Here is a 23,983-nt window from a genome sequence, read left to right on the forward strand (position 1 = left end):
TCGTGCTATATAGAGGTAGACATGTACATATAAAGCATAGAAGATCCTCTTCCTTGGACGATGTGGGATCTAACAAGCTGATAAGCAAAAAAAGTCGATTTTTCAAAGCTGGGTTTTGCAGCTTTGTGTTTTTAGCTTTTTTTCATCCAAAACTGTGAAAAAATAGATGAAGTTGAATGTTTACCAAACACCAAAAACCCTCCCAACTTTTTTTCATACCCACTTTGTTTAAAATCATCTCAATGCCAAACCAAGACTAAGTCTTACCTTTCAACAATTTCCACATGAAACAATCAACCCACATCACATCATCGATACAAAAGCAGTTTCTTACATCACATAAAGCATTTCACTTCCAGAAATTTCTCCGAAGTTCTCGGTACTTCACTCTTTTGACTTCACACACAAATCTGTCATGTTAGCCTTCAGAAAATGAGAAATATTCCAAGACTTTTTCTGTTCTTCCACATGCTATGGAGCACACCACTAATTTTACATACAAATATTACTCTCACTGGTTACGGTATTTCTGTAATCTTTACGTCTACTACGAGGTCAATGAGCTATCTGACTGGACGGAACTACATTGTCTTTCCACGTATGGTCTAACAAAAGTTCTCCGCCACCACACTTCAAACGCCCTCTGGAGATTCGGACAGCTATCACCAGCCTTGAGAAAACTTCCCAACCACGAAAGCATAATACTTTGCTGCTCCTCTAGCGGCAGAGTGAGGATTGTCCTACCAATTCCTTCTTCCACAATTTTACGGTCAAACGACCGGCACCCATGTTGCAGCCAGTTGTAGTCGTTGATCAACGGCTGTAGCCAGGTTTGTAGCAACAGCTGACGGGTATCCTTAGATGGCAGTAGCTCCCCTCTACCAATGCCAACAAACAGCCTTGCTGTGATACGGCTAACATGGAAACGAGACACAATAGGCAGCTTCGTATGCAAGGCTGCTAATTCTTGCTGGCTAGCCCACATTACTGCAAATTCGTCTGCTGCCTGCTTGTCAGCCAAAATCTCAAGCAACCATGAGACGTTATCAGCTGCCAAATCTATTTGCTTCACCACAGGTTCTTTGTTGTTGGAAGTTTTATCAGAAGACTCGGGCTCTGCAGCCTGCTTGAACAGGGACAGCAGCAAGTTCAAACAGCTTCTGCAGGAGTTATATAGTGTTTCATTGCAGACGTTAGAAGAACCTTGAGAGCTTGAGGCACTGTTGTTCTCCTTAAGAAGCTTCAGCACTATGGATTTCATTTCACGCCTGCCTCTCTCCTCATTGCTTGCGAGAACAAGTCCAATTATATGGGAAAGTGTGTCCTTTTGGGGTTTAGAAATGCCAGATGAGACTCGTTTCAGTACAGGAGTGACCCCAATACCCTCACTTTGGAGTCGTAAGACTGACGAGACAACTTTTTCTTCTTCTTCATCCCCAACCCATGGGACTGCTTCCAAGTACTCTAAACACGACTGCATGCACGAGTTGAAGCCAAGCAGTTCTGCAATCTGAATGAAGGTGCCATTAAGATTCAGGTTAGGTTGTGATGTCTGCCAGATTAATTTAAGACATAGATGGTATATTAGGAGCCAAGATGAAAAATGAAAACAGTGGTAAAATGACGAGATATACAAAACCTACTGAGTGATAGTATATCTATGGGATTATAATTCTCTGCTTACAAGAGTACATTTAACCACTTTTCAAGTCATTTTTAGAAACAATAAAATCTGATGGTCAAGATTAACCCCTATTAGCATGAGCGATAAGAACTTAAAGTTCCCCACGTACCCCATTGGCTAAAGTCAATCGAAATATGGAAATATGCGCACTCCAAAACATGGGAGAGTTCAACCCCTATCAACGAACTTAATGAAGCCAAACTTTCTAGCTAATGACATACAATGAAGAGGGGCCATTCAGATCAAACAATCAATCCGCATCTCAAAAGGGATATAGCCTATAGGGTGCTGAAAGCTTCAATGAGATGGAACATGCCAAAATCATAGGCTAAGAAAATATCACACAATATTCATCCACCGCATTTTAGATTCGATATAACCAGACAGTTTGCAAAGGCCACGTCTACCTAATCATGACTATACAGGGCTGAAGCATCTTTATTCGGTCTAAACATATCTAAAAGAGCACTTACAAATCTAGCAGTTACAACCAATTTGACATATACACACATAATCCAAGGAAAAACAATTCTAGTATATGGAAAATTATGCAGATAGATATCGGTAAAATTATACTAAATTTAAAGACAAAAACAGCCTGATTAGTGTTTATCCGTTAGCCTTCTCAGGGAAGGTCATATCTATTAGAATTGAACAAATATACGCAGCCTTGAATGAGGTGCATATGTACACATAGCTGAAAAAAGGAATGCAATAAATATGTTTTGTAACCCTAATGAGTTAATTTCAGTTTGCATTCCGCTTAGTTTTTTTGTTCAAAATATTTGTTAATCAGAAGGATATTCGTGTTAAGAGAACAGAAAATTGACCTACCAAAATCCAAAAGTGACTGAAAAAAACAACAGGAAAAGGGAATCATGAAATGAATCAATAATTGGAAGCATTAATAAACGGTGAGAAAGTTTTCTATAACGGTTAAATGATAAGCTACACTATAGTGCACTATAGCTTACACAAATTACATGTTCATTGCATACATACTCCGTAATTACTCAAATTCTAAGCAAAACGAGAACTTGTAACAAGTATATGCCAAAACAGGAGGGCTATAGCTTCTAAAAAGTTATGTCTGAACTACTCTAATACTCATAAGAGCATGAAAAGTATAACCAATGCTAAATATATATTCATAATAATCAGTCATAGAAAGGTTAAGTGTTTTGTGGTCTCGACATTAAAGCTTAACCAACAACAAAAACACCATTACTGCAATTCAAGAGATATGAGATAACTAATGCATTACACAGTTCTTCATATTACCTTCAGAATGCGGAGTACACACGAGACACTTTGTTTCATCAGCCGTTGCCTCATGTCCTTGCAATACATCAATCCAACAGTTTCAACATATATTTCAACATCATCGCAATCTTCGATGTTAAGACAAGTTGAACCAGATTGTTGTTCAGAAAGTTTATCAGCAAAAAAGTTGCTATGCTCCACTAGAACATTCTTGTGAACGCTCAACTTTACACAAAATCCCTTCTTTCCAAGTAAAACCACCTTCATATCACTAGTTCCAGGCTCACCAAACTCAATTGCTACCTTCCTTGGCAAATTTTCAACTTTGGGCTTAGGCACTCTCTCCGGAACTATAGATGCACTAACCACCGGTGCATCAGGTGCCTCAGGACCAACACCCCGTAGACCATCAGAAATACTTGCTGACCTCGAAGGGGTAAAGGCTAGCTTTTTTTCACTCAGTGGGGTTTGTTTTCTCTGAGCTGCTTCCCTGGGTGGTGGTGGTGATGAGGGCTTGGGTTTGTGCATGGAATTTTGAGCTTTAAGGGTTTTCTGAAACACAACAGGAGAAGGGCAACACCAGAAACCTTCCGGCGTCACGGCAATCGGGACATTTCTAATCTTTGTTTTGCCTTGTTCTACCCTAGTAAGCCTAATTTCAGCCATATTTCACAAGAATTTCAAGCAATTACAGTTGAAACAATTCTGTAAATCCCCAGTACCAAGTTTTGGAACCAAAACTCTCTTCCTCCTCAAAAGGGTCTAATTACAAAGTAAACTCACAAGCATGAAAGGTACAAAGGTGAGAAATCACTTACTCCGCAGGAAGAATTGCATTTTACTGAAATTGAACCGACCAGCTAGCAATTTCTCTGAAAAAACGAAAAGATGCAATCTTTGTAAGAATTAAACAGCAGAAAAGTAAGAACAAGTTCGAAGACACTAAAGGCATTCAAAAGCACATAAACCACAGATCAACTCCAACACAAAAAACTACAAAAAAATCACAAACAAATAACACACAGCAGAAGAAAATAAAGATGGATGCTTTTTGCCCAACTTCATGAGAATTTAAAACCCAAAAGAGAGGAAAACTCACCAAGAACTGGGTAATCTGAGAGCCCTCTGAATCTTTATCCCATAAGTGCCTTAAAAATGATTGAAAGGGAGCTCTCGGTGTCAAGCATCAAGGGAACCAGTGAACAGATAAGAAAGCCCACAGCCCAAAAAAGAAGCAAAAAAAAAAAAAGAAAAAAAAAATTAGAAAGAAAAACAAAAGAAAAAGAAGAAAAAGTGGAAAAATCACAGAGATTGATGGCTTATGGGCTGTGTTTTTCTACATCAACAGTTTATGTCTGCCTAGCTATTCTTACAATGATGATTATCTCTCTGCAAAATGCAGATGTTCTATCTCTCTCTCTATCTCTAGAAAAGACTTTCTCAGTAACCAAACAGGCAAGTCTTACACTTGTCTCTCATCATTTTTATATTACTTTTTTTCTGTGTTCTTTATTTTGTTGGCTGGAACCTTTCCTGTGTTCTATATTATGTTCTTTGTGCTGGCGTTGTTGGAACTTTGTTAGGTTTTCTAGGCTTTTCAAAATAGATGTCCAAAATAAACTAAAACTTCTACTCTGTTATTTCCTTGTTTTTTTGTTTTGTGTACCCTTGAATCCAGAATCTATTATTTTCTTAATTTTGTTTTACTATCGCCAGAATTAAGGCTTCCAATTATTTTCATATTGTATAGGATCATATTCCAAATTTCTAATTTTTTATGTGAAATAAAATAATTCTCATTACAATTGATTATATTTTCTAATAAATGATGTTTATACGTCCAGCACTTTTATTCTTGTCAGAAGCATGGCTTTCCTGTTCAGTTGATGTGTATGTTACATTGATCCAATGGGACGGAAGTGGATCTTTGTGGTTTGTGTTTGCCAAATTGAGCTTATTGACTGAAGGTGAAAGGAGCACGTTTTTACCAAATGTTACATAAAATAATGAAAAGTTTAATGATTGCAAACTTGAGTTTATTCTTAGAATAGTGTATTCTGTTTACAATTAGTTTTTTGGAAAATTTTCAAACAGACAATTTCAATGAAATCTTTTAATTTGTTATTTTACTATGTTCAATTTATATACTCCTCTATCCATAACAGAGTTTATGTTGTTCCTATTAACAATTGTTGTCCATTTATTCAAGTTTGTATTGAACACGGGGTCTTAAGTACAAGAGTATATACTCTTAACCAATTGATCTACAAGCTTCTTTAGAAGAACTTTTAGGATATTATTATTAGTACTCCAAAGTTCTTATTATGCACTTCTCGTAAGTGCACAATGAGATTTTTAGAGTGTCATTAAGAGCATTCTCACCAGTTGATGGAAGGTAAGGCAAAGACAACAATGTTGGCCTCAAGCCCAAAAACTTTTTTTATTTTTTTTGTCAGGCACATGTACACACGTATGACTCGGGGAGAGTGGTGACAAGGGTACAGTAGTGCGCCTCGCTGCAGCAGTGCACTCATATCTTTTCCATCTGTAGGGATATGTGGTTCCCTTTAAAGCCGATGGATTTCCAATAGCTAGATAATCTGGACCGCTAAAAATCCAACGGTAAAAAAAAATTTGAAAATATAATCGTTGCGACACGTGGCAAAATATGGTTCGTCCGATTTCAGATTAGTTTGAGAATGAGCGGCCACCGTTAATTCAACAATAAAAAAACTAAAAAATAAAATAAAAAAATCAGAAAAAAATAGTAAAAATTATAATTTTTTTTATATTGTTGTTCTATAAATACCTAACCATCTTCTTAATTATGTTTGTTGTAATGCTATCCTTTTACAACGCTATTCTTTTGCCTTGTATTTCAAATAATTTGTTAAATTAAACAATTGATTATTTTTGAAGCATAAAAAAAAATTAAAAATATTAACTTGCCCTTACCCTAGCCCTTGCCCTTGCCTTTTTCAAAATGATGGAGTTGTACAAGATAAGTACTATTCATAGTAAATAGTAAGGACAACTTACATGCCAATTCCCTGCATTGTTCTTACCTTTACCAACTGGTGGGAGTGCCCCAACATTACCTATTTTTTTAGCTGGTAAAAAAACTTGGTAGGACTAAGCGATAATCATGTAATTATTTTGACTTAGTAATATTCATAGAATTGTTTTGGTTGACATTTTTCATTGATACTTAAACTAAAGCATGATACTGGTAGCTAAAATTTTTCTTAGAAAAATCTTAGGTTCAATTCTCGTCAAAAGAAAATTTGAATCACTTTACTATGTCTAGCCTATTGTGCAGTTTGGTCTACTCTTTCACCTTCTTGTGTAAATAATATCGTTTGTTAAAAAAAAAAAAAAAATTCAATTCCATATGCCAAGTTGCCAACACATAACCCATCACAAAGATTCCAGAACCATCTTAGTCTCTCATTAATGGTTTTTTCTTTGTTACAAGCAAATATTATGGTGGGGGGAATCTAACTCGAGGCGTCAATGCATAAATGAAGGACTTTTTTGGAATAAGATCACTATCATTTTGGCGTCTTGATCAACTAATACAATATTATGTTAAGTTTATCTCCACATGACACTGTATTATTAAACTGAAACTTTCCGACAAATCAAGTGAATTTGTTGATGTAAGTTGTTCTCTAGTTTATGAAATAAATGGTCACAAACTCATTAAAATGTCTCTTTAGTGGATTGATTTGCCTCTCTAAAATACAATCCAACTTTATTCTCGCCACTCAGTATTACTGTTTGGTAGTATTCATCTTTGCTTTAAAATGAGAGGTATTAAGTTTAAATTTCATGAATAGTGAATTTGATACCAAACTAGGCTGCCCATTGTGTGACTTAGCTGAACTCCTCCTCTCTCTAGTGTAAAAATATTGATGTATTCAAAAATCCAACTTTATTCTCGACCAAAACTTCTGGTGGCCCATTTTTAGTTATATTTATGGAAATGAAGGACCATAATTCCAATGTGTCCCATGGGAATTTACTTTTCTTCCTTATGTTCCATAAATAAGTAGCTAGATTACTTTTCTTCTTTGCTTTTATGATGTTGGTATTTACTTTAAAGAAGACTGGGATATGGATCATCATGAGAATCACAATCAAGTGACACAATTTCACATAAGAAAGAATTGGCAAGGAGCATCCCAAATATCCAAACAAAATTGAAAATATTTCTTTCAGAAATGCTAAGGATACTCTTTATATACTCTCCTTCACCTTATCTTTTGATATAATGTTTTATAATATCAGCACGGAAATTGTGCTAAAAATATGAGATAACGGAAAGTCCATGAAAAATTATATATATATATATATATATATAGGAAATCTTTAAGGAAGAGAAGGGATTTTCATTTTTTTAATAAAAATTGGGATTAGTTGTGGAGTCCACACTACATCGAACTTTAACGATCTGAACCGTCTATTTTTCAAGTTGCACCTCATAGATCATCCTTGCAAAATATTAGCCAAATCAGAAATGTTTAAGATATCTAATTGGGTTCAAAGAAATTAATGAATATTTTATTATATAAGAAACAATGCAATTTTATCTTGATAATTAAATAAGCAAATGGTTTCGAATTGAATTGAATTTTTATAAGGATGATCTATGAATCGAGACTTACAAAATAAACGATTCGAATAATTTAAGTTTGATGTGGAGTAAGCCCCACACCTAATTCCATTTTTCTTTTAAAACGGAAATCCTTTTGCATAAAGAGCATATATATGTATATATATATATATATGTTCTGTATAATATATCCGGCATGCAATAATAGAGTTTACAAATGATGCAAAAATGGAAGAAAGTGAGCACGTTTTCATGACCAACGGTGGGTACCAAAAAGAATTCCATGGAAGATGGCCTTGCTGTTAATCGGGCCCACCATGCAGTGGTTAATCATGTGGTGGGTTTTTCATCATTCTCGAGCTGTAAATTGACTAAATTGATCACCAAGCTAAGTAAGATATTTCTGTGAGATGAGCGTCTTATTACCTAAATACCTACTCAGGGAAAAAGTCCAGCTGCATGCATGCAGCTGACGACGATAAGTTGACATACAAAGCAAAAATTATCTTAAGTTTTTTGGGTTGGTGATCAAGGAATAGGGTTTTTTTATGCCTTTGAATTGGATGCATTGGTGTTTGAACGACAAAATTTGAAGTTATCAAAATTTAAATATGTTAATTCAACTGTACACAATACACCCGTCCATGTGTATGGTAGATCGTTATTAGTTATAGGGCTCCAACATGACTTGAAAGTTTAGAAGATGAATTGCTTGATCTTGGCAATATCATAATATTGAGGAGTGCAAGATAGTTATTTTGATGTGTCAATAATATCTACCAAAACTAGTTTAGCAACCAATAATCAATGATCACATAGATGAATCGTACCGTGATTTTTTTTCTTTAAGAAATAGCTAACGATTTAAGAACTCTTATTTTCTTCATGTGCACTATGAAGCAATAGGCTAAAATAAGAGCGTTATAAAGAAAACTTAATTGGTATCATCAAAGTTAAACCGCATAGTGAATAGTTTTTTTTTTTTTTTTTTTTTTTTTCGCATTGATCACTGGTAACACATTCAAATGAAGGAGTATGAACTTAATTATCATAAATAATAAAATATGGAAATATGAATTCCTCGAAGGCGTTGACTAATATAGTTAAATACAATTCTAGTTGCATCTTATCCTCCTTGAAACATCTGAAATAAAGCAAAAGTAAATGGCTGCAATCACCAAGTTATACACTTTGTGCTCTCTTCTAATGGCATCACTATTTGCTTATTCTGCATCTGTGCAGCTAAATGACCCTGGTAACGCTCTAATCTTTTCTCTCCATTCTTATGGAAATTTTCGTAAAGATCCAGCCTAATTTTTCTCAATTTTTACTTCTTTAGATTGGTACTTTTGGTTTCCCCTCTACCTTGGTGCTTGTGTTGTTAATCTGGTGATTTGGGCTGTCTCATCCAAAGCAATCAAACAAGTTGCTGAGGCTGCACTATGGCTTGGAATATTTTTGTTCGTCAAAGTCACAGCTGAAAGTGCTTCTGGGTTCTTGTCTCTGGATTTAAGTGAGAGAGTTATTAGGGAAAAAGTAGGAAGTGGGTTGGTAATAATCTCCATGCTTTTGCAATTGGCAGCATCAAAATCTTCATCAGCAAAAGCTCTCCCACAACAAAGTTATTATCCAACATCTGTTAAATATGGTAAGACCCATTTATCTGCTTCATTTATCGTATTTGTTATTAGGAATTTCCATCATATTTTCCGTCCTTTTTTTATTTGGACACTTAATAGTAAAATGCTAGGAAGACCGCATTGTTGTTTCGTAGTATATTATCTGTATATGATAAATAATGTGTAAATGTCACGTCAATTAACGAACTTATCTTATTGTATTACTCAGGTTAACAATAATGAAATGATTTTTTAAATGCATATTAATGAAATGATTTGGTTTATCAATTTGTAATTTAAACAGGAATGGCAGTTTTGGTGGGATTCAGTTTTGGACTGCCCTTTGTCTTCTTTGTGGTCCAAAAGGTGAAATGAAGTTGTGATATAAAACACACAGAAGCAAAGCATCAAAGCGTGAAACTACATGGAATCTCTGCTGGTGATTTTGTCTGGTTTTTGTTTGTTCAAGAAAGTAGTCAATGCCATATTTTTGCCTGTTTTTCGTAGCAGAAGCCATAACCGCGGCAAATTCTAACATGTAACCGATTGTATAAGATATAATTCAGATAATTTTTAACGTTATTGGCATCAATGTTTTAAGAATTTGTTTGAGATTGCTTCTTAAAGGCCTTCTAACCGTCAAATCATATTTGACTGCATTAACTAAGCGCTTAGGCCATCTAGGCGGGCCTTGTAAGCACATGCTCATATGCTTTTTCAAGAAGCACTTGAATTTTTAACAAAAATTTCAAGTGTAATCCCAAACAAGCCAAAAACTTTCAATCAGAACTGCAGCTATAGCTAACAAAAGTGAGAAGGAAATTTAGTTTTAACGTCTCAAATTTGCATCTCTCGCTCTTACACCAAATCATATTCTTGTATATTGTCGCACGAGGACAATACATTATGCAACTGCAGTAAAGGAACTAATGAGAATAATCGAAGAAGCTGGGATCGTTGAGCAAAAGTAGAAAAACCATAATTTCAACAAATAGGAAATATATATGAATTGGCCATTTAAGCATTCCATCACTACAAAACCTAAGAACTTCTACCAGAAAATAAAAATAAAAATAAAAAAAGGAAAAAAAACATCTACAGTTAGCTAATCCAAAACGGCTACAGGATCAACGAAAGTAAACAAAAAAAAAAACTGAAACAAAGGAAAACGGTGAAGTTTTGTCATCCTCAATTCTTTAACGAACTACTAAAGAAAAAATATCGGTACAATCTACCTGCGGTAAAGATCACACACGGTATTGGAGCGGATTGAAAGCTGAATAAACCCTTGTGTCACTGCTACGACTCAGTCAATTTTATTTTCAGCTGGATCCGAGATCCGTTTTATTATCAACGGATGGATCATAAACGGCAATGAGTTGAGAACTCACCACGGGGTGATGCGGAGATAATTTGCTTTTCATAATCTGCCTGAAGCGCGGGCAATTGTATGCTGAGATTGCAGGGGCACAGTGTTCATTCAAGGTTTAATAGAGTCGCCCCCGACACGGGGAAGCTCCACAATGGCATGGATGTCCTTCTCCAGGAAGACGTTTATACCGATAGTCATACGTTATTTCTTCCCCCAAAGCTATCTGCTCACATACAGTAGAGTTATCAAGAATAACGTTAGTCACTTTAAGCACTGTAATGCATATCAGTTGTCATGAGCCGTCATCAATTGTACATCAAATGCCATCGTCAATTGGCCGATGGTAAGGAATAACTTAGCAACCAACGATGTAACCATCACAACAGGGTACGTTGGGAATCTTAATTTTCCAAGATAATTACTAATGTATCATGCACAAATAAAATCATTCTACAAGAAGAAATGAGACTGCTTACATCGCGATTTGCATAGAGACCAACATGTGCACACAGACTATCCATGCTTTCCACAAGAACTTGGTGATTCACAAGATTAGGCAAGCAGCTACAAAAGAATAGCATATGTCAAGTATATCACAAGGCACTTGACTTGCCTAAGAAGTTTAAAAAAAAAAAAATTATATACACAAAATATAATTCAGCAACGTCTTTCATTACCTATGATTGATGAATCTTGAAACATTTCCATAGTTAGTTGAGTCAATTACATGATGGGCCTGTCCTTCGACCAATCTACTCATATCGTTAACATGAGCATCAATTTCATATAAGTAACTGTCTTTTCCATACCTGATCATTCATAAGGTACCATTCAAATATGGCACAAAAATTAGAAGTAGAGTAAAAACAATAGCTGTATCTATCAGAACAAAACTGAGACCTGTTGCGCCTCTCATTTGCTTCATGCTCATCTAAAACCTCGCCTATGTACTCACAAACAAATGTGCCGCGGAGGATCACTTCACCTGCCCTGACTCCCCATCCCTGCAATTGGGTCCGAAGTCAATCCAACTTTTGAAAAATACCAAAAACTGAAATTTAACTCTTCATCTGTTCTTATATCTCTAGGGGGGCAAAAAAGAAGGAAAGAAAGGCTACCTTTTTCTCTGTTTTGAAGACTTCCAATTTCACTCTTACTCCATTCTGCAAAACCCTATTAGGACAAGATCTAGTGCAGCTGCACATCTGATTGCATTCGTAAACGAGGTACCCTTCCTGCACGATTTCAAAAGAGCAATAAATCAACTTCATGTTCCCACCAATAAAAAACTGGAGAACAAAACTTATGTGAAAATCAAGCATCGTATGAATCTCCTCGTGCTTTTTTAAATAAAGATTCTGTGGGGACAGGTCAATGGCACTACCCTCCCAAGAACCTGTGCCACGTTCAAATCCAGAATATATCTGATGTATACATGTACATAGATTGAGAGAGAGACAATACAATGATCCAAGTGGGAACTATCTCAGGCAATTTTTCTCTCTAGCAAATGGTTAAGGCAGAAAAATACAATCTTCAATATAGAAAAATCATGTTTTTTATGTGCTTGTCTGCAACACGACCAACAACACAGCAAATTTACTGCTTTCCAGGGTATAAATGGTTATCAAGCAAAACGAAAAAGAACTTAAAAGACTTCCAACAATGGAGAACATACCACCATCATATGTGATCAAGGGCAACACTTAAAAAACATGTACTGCAATTAGAGAGATGAGACTGGTGATTGGTGGTAGATTTTGATTGGCATACCTCCAATATAATTCGACCTCTCTCATCATATGGGAATCTGCAACGCATGGATTTCCCGTAGATGTCTTTTGCATCATCATAGTCAATATCAAAAAGGTAAACATGATCACATGTTTCAGGACGGCATGTAGAACCCGTGCATGAACACCCCAATTGCAAACTCTGCAATGAAAATGACGAAAAAAACATGTGAAATCTCAACAAAATTTGGAAAACAAAACTACAAAAACAATAATGTGTTGAATCTCTGTTCATCTTGAAGTCATAGTAAATGCATACTATTAGAGAACAAAAGTATATTGTAATTAGGATCCTAGTGGGCTCGAACATTTGGCCCCAGGTTTGTTTAGGGATGTAATCTAGTATTCTAAATTAAGTTATTTGGTTATTTTTTAGTTTTCTGTAATGAGGGTCATGATTAATATATCTCATTCTCCCTATTTTCTTGACATGGTAACAATGCAAGATCTAGTCTTCTTAAAGAAAATCGTTCTCAGTCAGATAGCTTCAATGAAAATGTTGTCATATTGTTCGCCAAACATCGTTTTACCTGCTCGTTGTATCCAAAGTTTTGGTCAAAAATCTTCAAAATCTACTTGCACATTTACTACAACTTATGGTGGTCCAGTTGAGAGTGATTCATATTAAACATGCGGCACACATGCATTACTGATATAAAATCAGTGACTGAAAGAAATTAAGAACAAAGATTGAAAAGTAATACACGCGCGCGCACACACACACACACACACACACACACACACATACATACTTATATATACATACATTCACACACAATATATATACCTCAATATCGAGTCCAGGGGATTGATGAAGCAAGGGCTTCATAATATAGGTAAAGCTCTCCCACGGCAACGAAATACCAGCATTAGAACCACCTGCAAGGGCAGGATAAGAATCCAATTGGTCTTCATCTGCAACGCAAACCACTGGAACCAATTCCTGTCCAAAACTTATATCATCACACAAGACTAGAGCCTTCTGGAAGGATCTTTGGCTCAAGTGATGTGCATCAATAAGATAGTGGCTCTCATCCACATTCCATTTATCATCACAAGGATCTGATGAAGGTGGAGATCTATGCTCCATAGCACCAATTGGAAGAGGCATCACTGGAGACACAAAGCATTCCCTGAATTCCTTGCATCCTTTAGGGCAAATAAATCCATCTTGATGCCAATCTACCCGAATATTATGCTCGCTGCAGAGCTTGGCTGCCCTCAGATACAAACTTTCTGGCAAGACCCCATAATGTCCCTCCAGCATGGCTTTGAGACTGACCCTGCAGCAAGCAGAGCGAGCAACAGATAAAATGTCTAGGTTACTTGGCCTACGTTTTGTTTTCTGCATCTCAGAAAAAAGAATCCTTGCTACTGCTGAACAATGTGAGTCCCCTAATCTAGAAAGACTTGCTGCCTCAGTTGCAAGATGCTGTACATTTATTCCTCCTGTGCCAAGTGACTTTGATGCTTGAATACGTTTCTTCATTGTAACATTTGCCCTATTCCTGATCCTATATGATGCTGCCGCCAAACTTTTTCTCAATCTAGGACGACTAAGTCTCCCAGATTTTAATTTATAAGCATAATAACGTATCCCCTTCTTTGAAGGCCGAGAACTGGCTAAACTTGGCCCCATGTGAGCAGCTTGATGGTGACGACCAAGATCGGGAAGCAAATCAAACTTCAACCCACAAAACCTGCAAACGAACTTTCGTTGACCACTTACGTTCTCATTGTTATTCTCCACAGAAGCTGAATTGTATAACTCAAACTTCCTTGGAGAATCATCACCAATAGACTGGACAGGCTGAGGAGCTTTTGAGAGCCTGAAATTATCAGGATGAACCGCAAGCACATGCAACCATAACTCATCTGTATTACCAAAGTGGCTTCCACAAGGAATACACTGGAAAAGCATGCATTGTTCAACAAATTGCACACAGTGTCTCTCCTGAACATGAGTTTCCAAGACTTTCTTATTAGTGAAAGAATCCAGGCAGATGGCACATGCATAGCCTCTAAACAGCCATTGTGCTTCCTTTTTATGATTTTCCATCCAGTGAGTTCCAAGTTCTTGGTCGTTTGAAAACTCCTGCGAGCAAACTTTGCACCTAATGACTTGTTCATTTTCATGGTTATCATCCACAGTCCATGGCAACAGAGCTTGTTCTTCCATGGCAGACGACGAAACATGTTCACCGTCATCACCATTAAAGCCCCAAATCCTTCTGAGTCTCTCCTTTTCAGTGCAAACCAACTTTGTGAATATTTCCCCAACACCAAGATTTTTAGAAGCTTCAGATAGGGCCCACTGAAACTGTACATCCTTAGGAACAGGATTTCTTAAAGATAAGATACTTTTAAAGAGCTTGTAAAAGAGCTCACATGCTTGATGCAAATTAAACTTTTGCTCCTCTGAGTGACAATCCCTCAAAAGATCTACAAAGACTTCTTTTGATATTATCCTACTCTTACCATTTCTTGCACGTTTGAGCCAGCTTGGGAGGTGCTTTTCGCAATATAATGAATGCCTCTTTGGACTTTCCAGACAAGGGTTGCTGTCATCACGCAAACAAAAGCCAATGCAGCGCTGCTCTCCTGTTATATTACAAGCTTTGGCAGGGGACTCGGACTTCTCAAATAAGCTCCCTCTTTCACGGAAAGCATTACCAGGTGCATATGAGACAGGATCCACCTGTAGAGGACTTTCAACATCTCTGACCAATACCATCTCTCTGCATTTTGTGGTCTCTAAATTAGAAATGTTCTCCTCAAACTTTCTCTTAAGTGTATTCTCTGGAAAATTTGGGATAGTTTTCATATCATTCTTTGGTCTGTGCTTCTTACAAAATGAAGAGCCTTGTAAAGACCGATGCTTACATTTGGTTCCAAGGACAGTTGTGCCTTCACACAGTGGTTGATCACTAGAGTGAGACCCTTCAGCTTTTGTAGAGCTTCCCATGAAGCGAGAGGACAGATGCACACAACAGTAAACATCACCATCATTTGCCCACCTCACACATTGCCTTCCCTTGGCTTCTATATAAGCAATGCACTGTCGATTTTTACTTCCAGGCTCAGAAGTTCTTATGGCAGCTACTTCATTGACTGGTGTCATTTCCACATCTTTGGTTTGGATGAGCTTAGGATTACCAGCTTCAACTAATACTCCGTCCCATTTATCAGGAACTCGCCCGGGTGTGTCTGTTGGTGCAGCTAAATCTTTCATATCTTCTTCTTTATAGGTCTCTGATGCTAACGTAGCAGCATTTGCAGTGTCTCGATTATTAAAGAATTCAGAGTCAATTTCAATGGCAATAGCTTCATCTGATACCCTGGTTTCCACCTGGGAAGCATTTGCCTCCGCACGACGAACTTCAAGCTTTGGCCTTTTCCTGCCAACTTGGGGATTTGGAGTCAAGGGACTATCACTACTCTGCTTCTGAATGTCTACTCTATTCGATATGGGATGAGATGTTGAAAACCATTTCATAACTTCATGCTTCCAGGTTTTCCACTCAGAACCCAGTGTAGGCTGCAATGGTGCATTCTGGAGAGACTGGACTTCATTCCAGAGAATAGAGTCAACTAGTTCCTGAACCAGAAAGGAAAGCATAAAACCAAAAGCTTGACCAAATGACTTTAACCGCAAAAATTATTTCGAAACAAAATCCAATGTAACAGACACCGGAAGTGAGTTGGAATAGTCTTCGCTCATGCCTATCATGATGAAATAAATAACTATAACTCCATTTACAGTGAGCAGAATGATATTCACTCAGGCATATCATGATGAAATAATTAGCTATAACAACTCCATTTACAGTGAGCACACCCAAACTCCATGGAATGGGAACAATATTCCAATACAAAGTTACAAACGGCTATGCAATTTTTCTTGCACAAACAGTCCACCTCTCAATTAAAAGTGACCAACTGCCACGGATATATATAACAAGCACTGCACATAAATTTTTTTAACTGAATGTTTAAAAACTAAATCACGAGCAAAGAAGCAACTCACTTTAGCTCCATTTACCGGGAACCTTACTGGTTGTATGGAAACAAATTACTAAATGGTAAAAGCACTCCTAACAAAAATTATGCAGTATATATACCAGCACAACATGGAAGGAAACAATATAAGGTTGAATTCATAGACAACCTATTCTCTCAAACTACAGCTAGCTGATGCATGACAACTTTTAATACCACAGCACAACCAGTGAACATAGAACATAAATGAGCAGCAAAATTATAATATACCTCCTTCAGTACTTCAATGGTTGCAGCATTACTCGCATTCTGACACTGCTGAACCCAAAAGTTATATGAACGTTCTAACCATTCAGAATTTAGGTAGGTCTGTGATATCATCTGTAAACGAAAATAAAATGGAATTTCTTAATAACTAATCAGAAGAAAAACAAAATATGAGATAAATTAGGGCTTGTTTGGAAGTGCTTTAAACTAACTGAAAGCAATTTTGGTGAAAGTGTTTTTGGGTTCCAAAAGCACTTGAAGTGCATCCTGCGAGAAGCACCAGTTATGTGCTTCTTGCAGGATGCACTTCAAGTGCTTTTTCAAGATTCACTTACATTTTTACCAAGGATTGATACCAAAAGCACTTCCAAACAAGCCCTTATTTATTTCAGAGCAGAACAAAAAATTAATTAATTTTTTTTAAAGAGTTAATTTTTTGTTAATCTGAAAAACATAGTCCAATCATATACATCTCATATGGTAAGAACACGAAAACTCTACGGTATATACAAAACACAAGCATGAAAAATAAACACAAGTGTGCACATAGAATCAATAGATAAATCTGTTCCGAGCTTGAAGTAGTGACAAGTAAAACATGAATGACGATGAGATCTGCAGAAACATGATCAAACAATTTCCAAAGGGGTGCTTCTACACCGACTTTAAAGCTAATTGATTTTCTTCCCAAAAGTTATGGATTAAGGACAACTAAAAGAAGAAATACAATTTGACACAAAAAAGAAGTCCAAAGAACCTCACATATACTTATTAGAGGATTAATTGGTCTTTTTTCACCATCAATATTTGATGTTTAAGGAAAAAAAAAAACTTAAACAAACAGTTAAATTCCATTACTGTACATGAAGACAAAGCCTTAGCTCATACTGGAAAAGACAAAAGAAACAGTTTCTGCCCCTATTATTAAAAGTCACAGTATCAACAGATAAAGATGTTTACACTTTGCAGCTTCAGAAGCATCTTTCCAAGATCAGAATAGCCACTGCAACGAGAAGCCTCCATAGCAAACTCCTTCCAGACGGCCACATCACGAGCATTCTCTATCAAAGCCTACACAAGTTGACATATCTTTAGAATGACATGAAAGCAGAAGAGGAAACTAAAGACACATTAAATTGGTTGCTCCGTCTAGGGAAAAAGAAAGTTTTGAGAGAGCATGAGAATCTAGCATAAAATCACATACCTCGGTATGAAATTGGTCAACAATATTCAGCATTCCAACAGCTAACTTTTGCATAATAAACCGACGTGCTATGGTCAAATCTTTAACCACTTTTAGTCCAACTTTGTGCGTTTTATATGCAATAGGGTGTGGAAATTCATTGATCGAGCGAACAAGTAGTGTGTCTGCCCAGGAATAATTCCTTGTGTGTGGAAAAAATATCACAAAATATTTTTTCCTATCATGAGTTGGTTTTGCTCTCAAAGTCGATAATGGGCAGTCAGCTCGTGCACATCGTATTCCTGTCTGCCACTTCCCTCTCCACTATACTTGGAAAAATAGAGAGGTACCAAAATAAAATGCAATCAGCAATGTTATTTATTCGACCGGTTTCATTCTTTATAGTTTAGGTTAAGGTCAGCAAAGGAAAATGGGGAAGCGTATCAGGATCTATACATCCTCCAATTTATGTACGCAAGTATTATCTAACATATTCCAACAACAACACAAAAGCTCAAATTAGGACTCTCTACATTTCCAGAAATCCCAATACAGGAAGATTGAAATAATAAAGATTTAAACTCAGGACCTCCCACTTTGCCACAATGAAGTATCTAACCAAAAGCTTACATTGACATGATGTGATCCTGGAAAATGTTATATTTGAACGTATTTGAACACTAAGAGTGAAAAAATGAGCAGCCAGTTGGGGACATCCTAGAACCTGTAAGCCTATGGGTAAAACAAATGAGACTAACCAACTTGATATGCATCACGCATGAGAAATTACAGAAGAAAAGGTTTAAGTTATGAAAACAAAGTAATGTCGAAACTGAAGAAACAAAAGTCACCTTGACCCACAGTGCCACAGATTCATCACTTTCTAGCCAAGTGGACTCTGAAAGAGATGACTCTCCTTCCCTAATGTTGTTTGGCAATGCATTTTCGCTGCTGTCTACAATCAGATGACTGTTGTCAGAGGTCGCACAGGGTTCACTGTAATTCTGTGCATTTATATCATCATCATCAAAATCTTGCGAACCACTGGATGTCTTTTGACCCGCCAATTGATGACAATCAAGAACTGAAGCTCCATTTTGACATCCTTCAGAAGTTTGCAATTCATCAACTGCCTCTGGAACTTCACCTTGTCTTCCTAAACGAGGCCCTTCCACATTTGGCAATAAGTCATCTGCAGCTTGCACTTTCTTTCCATGTTCAAGGCAATTGGATTCCCCGTCATGGACAGAAGTGGTTGCTGAACTCTGTTGAGGGCAATCAGATTGTCCAACACAAATGGTAGAACAAGGGAGCACTTCCATGATCCTACACTATATATACTGGTGCCATATGATGCGTATGCTATCACTGATTATTTCCCTACCCACCTCTCTGTTCAAACAAAGGTCCAGATGACAAAAAGGGTCAGAGGAATATATTCGATGACGTACCAAATTGAGAAAACACAAATCCAAAATATACTTCTAATGAACTGGTGAAAGTAAAAAAAGCTGCATCAGCCACAATGAGCATATGTGTGCATACATGCGTGATTGGAGGAAAAACGTAAAGGCAATCTTGAGAAACCACAACGGCCTTACTTGGTCTGACAATAATACTATAAGGAGTAGTTTTATATCAGCATTCCATTGAATGACCATGTCAATCATGTCACAATCAAGAAATTAAGGAGAGACATGAGGTAGGAAGGCAGAAGAAAGAATATTTTGTATTCCATTTAAATGGCAAATGCAATGATATGAAATTCACCTTCTTTGAGGAGTTTACCTAAGCAATACAATTCAACTTATTCATAACAAAGGACTGCTAGAACAACAAACCACACCCTCGGTTTGAACCATATTATTAGGCAACTAACTAATTTAATCCATATCGGCTCAATGGTATAATTTAAAAAAGAACTACATAAACTTCCTGATATATCAATGCATGCAAAAGCTTCCATGTATAGAACACCTAGGATGTTGAATCAATAAACTGAAGATAATTTTATTTTGTTATTAAGGATTACCCATAGAAGACCTAGTAGCATGCTCTGTTATTACTAAGAAAAAATTACTTGACAAACTCATATTACTAAGAAAAAATGTTTAAACAATGCATATTAAAGATTGAATATATTTGAGGATTGGCATTATGCAAATGATCATAACCACTAGATAACAAAAATACCATAATACCCCCGCAAGGAGCTTGTAGCTCAAGTGGTTAAGAGCATTTAACCCAACACCCGAGGTCCTGTTTTTGAATCCTCCCTCCCCCCTTATTGTTTATAAACAAAGAAAACTATGGTTATACCTCCTATCATTGCAAAGTTCTAAAATATAGAAATAGAATACGCTTTGGAAAACAACATCATTTCCATATGCATTCATTTTTTATTTAGAAGTTGTTTAATTCAACTAGCAAAGCCATTTCCAGAAACTAAACCCTGTTCTTAATTTAAAAAACAAAAGCAAGAAAAGTAAATTACTTGTTATATATAGAAAAATGAAACTAATACCAATTACCTGTCATATTGTGCACACTAAAACATTTACTACTATTCTTCTTTTAAGAAAAGAAAAAAAATCATGAGATCACCTCACCCCACAAAGAAGGAAATTAGTAAAACAATTTTGCAACTTCATGTGCTAGTTCAAATAAATATATGATTCTGCAAAAGCAACGGAATTGGACATCGAAAAAGCTCCAGTTGTCTTAAAATATATATCTGCAGCAGAAGTACATTATACAGATACAGAAACAACTTCCAAATATCCAATTATTATTACTGAAATGATGTTGTCAAAATAAAAACCAAATCATTAAATACACATAAACCCTTCTACTTCTAGAAACACACAGCAAAATGCACTAAACAATGGCAACCCATATATTATAACCAAAAGGCATTGTAATGGTGCTCCCAAGTGAGAAACTATGTGACATAAAACCAACAGCTAATGAAGCCCTACACATCTAAAATACCTTAATTTCTCAACAACAAAAATACCCCAAAATCCAACTGCCAGACTCGCCTAGAAAAAAGCTGCATCACACTTTAATTTACAACCAAAGAGCTCACCATGTGAAATTGGCGAACAAACCCTAATTCACCAAACCCAGTAATTAAAATTGGTAAAAGCCAGAGACTTTCCCACCAATTGGTAACATTGTGATGGAAAAACCCTAGAAAAATCCGCAACGGACAACCCGATGTACGGATCGTGAACATGCAGAAGTGGCTACAGATCAAAAAAAGGAAACATAAATTATGTTGCAAAAACATAACACAAACATACCCTTTAAAAACAACATATAAAACCCCCAAGAAATGGTTCAAGTTCGTGCCCTTATATTTACCTACCATGTTAAAAAGGTGGTATCAAAACCTTAGGGCAGAGGGTTTGGGGTATTGGGTTTGTGGTAGGGTGAGATATAATCATATAATTAGTCAGCAAAATAAATTGACTGCAAAACAAAAGAAAAAAAAAATGTGACATACATAGAGATGGGCATGGCCAAAATTACAGAGGAGAGAGAGCGAGAGGAGAGAGAGAGAAATGTAGCTCACCTTTAAAGAAGGGGGAAGTTATGGAGGAAGATCACCATTTTCCCATTTGGGATTTTGGGTGAAAATTTGGGGAAATTTTGAGTCTTTTTGTTAAAATTGATTTGGGTTGATGGGTTTTTGGGTAAAAGCCACAATCTTTTCTATTTCTCTCTCAATCTGGCAAATCTTTGGCTAGTGAGTGGAAGGGGGCTATAGATGTTGCAGGTCCCCGTGGCCTAAAATATGGAGAGAAAAAAAGAAATAGAAAATACCTAAAAAATACCAAGAGATATATAAAGAGATTAGAGAAACAGAGACGTGTGGGGTACAACTACAAAGAAAAAAGAAGCCCTACCCTTTTATCAAAAAAGATTAAAAGAAGACCGAGACCGACCGAGACTATTACTGGGTTGTGGGTTTTTGGGGCTGCTTCTAAAATCCCAATTTTTTGTTTGCGTGTATATTTTTAGAGAGAGAAAATTGTTGAGAGAGAAAAAAATTGTGGGTTTTTTCGTATATGGGGAGAGAGATTGGGGAGACTCGGCGGGGGAGGGGGTTTTTTTTGGGATCTGTGGGGAGGAAGCGCGCTTCTATAGGTGTTTTCGTAACGCTCGCCTGATTTTTCTTCGTTTTGCTCTCCCTTCTTTCTCAACAGAACCAAAACAAATAGAATTTTTACCATTTTATTTTTTGGGGTCACTGCAGTGCCAAAGTAATTGCTATGAATCTTATCTGGATTCGAAATTTTGCAGATTTTTTTTCTATTTCTCTAACTTTTTCTATTTTAGTTTTCACCTTTTTTTTTTTTTCCTTGTATTCTGTTTTGGTAAAGGGGTAATTTTGTTTCCAAAATTTGGATGTCTGATAAGATCTTCCTGTTTGGTCGACACTCAAATCTTTGATTAAAATGAAAAATTACTAGTGGATCGAATTTACACTATGAAAAAGAGAAAGCTCTAACCGTGGACCAAAAGATCTGAATCTAAAACATAAGAAGTTGAAAACAAAATATATATCTACATTGCAATTCACCGCATACTTTTCTTTTTTTTTCCTAATAAACCACAATACTTTTCTTTACTATTTATTTATTTGTGGTCTTCCTTCCCATTTGACCTTTTTTGCACTAAAATATTGAAGGTTTTTTTTATTTATTTAAAAGATGTAGAACTTATTTGGATGTATTTTTAAAATGATTGAAATTACTTTTGGTAAATATATTTTTAGAAACAATCCTTAGTAAAAATGCTAGTTAATCTTCAAAAAAAAAAAAAATACTTAAAGTGTTTCCTGAAAAAAGCACTTACCTAGTGTTTCTTATAGAAAACATTTCAACTGCTTTTCAAACCCAAAAACAATTTTTCTAAAAGCACTTTCAGTCATTTTCTCTAATCTTCCATTTCTTCTTTTATTTTGGAAAAAAAATGGAAAATTAGTTGGGGGCATTTAACCACGATTGACTCTTGGAACATGCACATCTGCCATGTGAGAGGTTAATGAACATTTCTATCCTATTTTCCTTACACCGAAAACGCATGTGTTGATGAAGGGATGCTAACACATGAAGTAACTAACTGGCCTGGGTAGTTTATAACTTCTTTCTTTTATATTGACTTTTTTTTTTTTTGTTAACAATAAGGAGTAATATATTCGAACTTAAGACTTTTTTTCAACAAATAAATGTGAAATACTGCTTGACTAGAGTTGATTATTTATTATCCATTTTGACAATGATTTAATGAAGGATAATCTATGATCTTGTAAGAAGTTAAAAATTAACATATTCGTCTTCCACGATCTTGTAAGAAGTTAAAAATTAACATATTCGTTCACATCCTTCCATAAATAATTCACCGAAAGAGTATCAAAATCCCGTCTGTAGGAGCAAATTTCTGTCACATATTGAATTGACGAAAACCTACACACAAAGAAAAGAGGCAAACACATTTAGACTGACACCAGTGTAAGTTACCCAAAGGACCTCCGATACTAAGTCAAAAAGGCTGTAGGAAGTAATACGAGTGTGGTGGCGATCGTGTCATGTTTACTGTGTTTGTATCATTTCGTGACGTACCCAATATATTAATTGATCATGTTGTGTCAACCCCGTTAAAATGAACGGTTAATATGACCCAATTCGAACTCGATTTGTTAAAATTAACCGGTAATATAACCTCACTCGTTACCCGTTAAAGAAAATATATTTTGCTTCAATAAATAATTAATGAAAAACGTCACGCTAAATTGGTATATACATACTACGCTGCCACTAAATTAGTATCTACCATACCATAAACCCTAAAAATTCAAACGACAATGTAACTATTGTCAAAGCATAGAGGATGCGATCATGAGTGTTTGCATAATTTATTTACAACTTTCTCACTTGTAAATTAATTATTATAAATTATTACACATGTTCAATCCCACCTAAAAATAATGTTCACAAGCATTTGGAGGGTTTTAAAATGTATAAAATATATATATACACACACACAAACGCTTGTATATAAATGTCGATTGTCGTTTACTTTTACGCTTCATTCTTCACACTGGATTTCGTTTTTTGAGATTTTCTTTTTTTAAAACATGATCATTTAGTGAATGCAAAAAATGAACGATCCAGATCGTT

General features: G+C 36.1%; 3 protein-coding genes across 7 annotated transcripts; 1 reads left to right on the plus strand and 2 right to left on the minus strand.

Annotated features, from left to right (window-relative positions):
• Positions 1-285: 285 nt before the first annotated feature.
• Positions 286-4,553, minus strand: LOC103965167 (BTB/POZ domain-containing protein At3g50780). Its single transcript, XM_009378179.3, has 3 exons — positions 4,047-4,553; positions 2,966-3,819; positions 286-1,510 (listed from the first exon to the last, which is right to left on the minus strand). The coding sequence occupies exons 2-3, from the start codon at positions 3,611-3,613 to the stop codon at positions 548-550; spliced, it is 1,611 nt and encodes a 536-aa protein (XP_009376454.2). The 5' UTR covers positions 3,614-3,819; positions 4,047-4,553; the 3' UTR covers positions 286-547.
• A 3,691-nt stretch (positions 4,554-8,244) lies between these two features.
• LOC103965168 lies at positions 8,245-10,471 on the plus strand. The gene is made up of 3 exons (XM_009378181.3): positions 8,245-8,817; positions 8,902-9,210; positions 9,486-10,471. Exons 1-3 carry the CDS (start codon positions 8,727-8,729, stop codon positions 9,554-9,556), a joined length of 471 nt encoding a protein of 156 aa, XP_009376456.2. The 5' UTR covers positions 8,245-8,726; the 3' UTR covers positions 9,557-10,471.
• Positions 10,472-10,591: 120 nt separating this feature from the next.
• On the minus strand, positions 10,592-22,084 carry LOC103965169 (histone-lysine N-methyltransferase SUVR5). Of its 5 annotated transcripts, none has more exons than XM_048589718.1 (12): positions 21,304-22,084; positions 18,647-19,187; positions 17,817-18,119; positions 17,573-17,683; positions 16,616-16,726; positions 13,134-15,944; positions 12,327-12,488; positions 11,672-11,788; positions 11,454-11,557; positions 11,231-11,362; positions 11,030-11,117; positions 10,592-10,776 (listed from the first exon to the last, which is right to left on the minus strand). In XM_048589718.1, the coding sequence occupies exons 2-12, from the start codon at positions 19,115-19,117 to the stop codon at positions 10,669-10,671; spliced, it is 4,518 nt and encodes a 1,505-aa protein (XP_048445675.1). In that variant the 5' UTR covers positions 19,118-19,187; positions 21,304-22,084; the 3' UTR covers positions 10,592-10,668. The 5 variants fall into 5 exon arrangements, with proteins under 5 accessions (XP_048445675.1, XP_048445670.1, XP_048445688.1 ...); XM_048589713.1 differs by having other exon boundaries at positions 21,373-22,082; XM_048589731.1 differs by lacking the exon at positions 21,304-22,084 and adding an exon at positions 21,166-21,269.
• Positions 22,085-23,983: the final 1,899 nt, after the last annotated feature.

Source organism: the organism of the source record quoted next, unplaced genomic scaffold (assembly GCF_019419815.1).
Source record: "Pyrus x bretschneideri cultivar Hongxiangsu unplaced genomic scaffold, Pyrus_bretschneideri_v1 Contig1, whole genome shotgun sequence".
Lineage (NCBI taxonomy): Eukaryota > Viridiplantae > Streptophyta > Magnoliopsida > Rosales > Rosaceae > Pyrus > Pyrus x bretschneideri.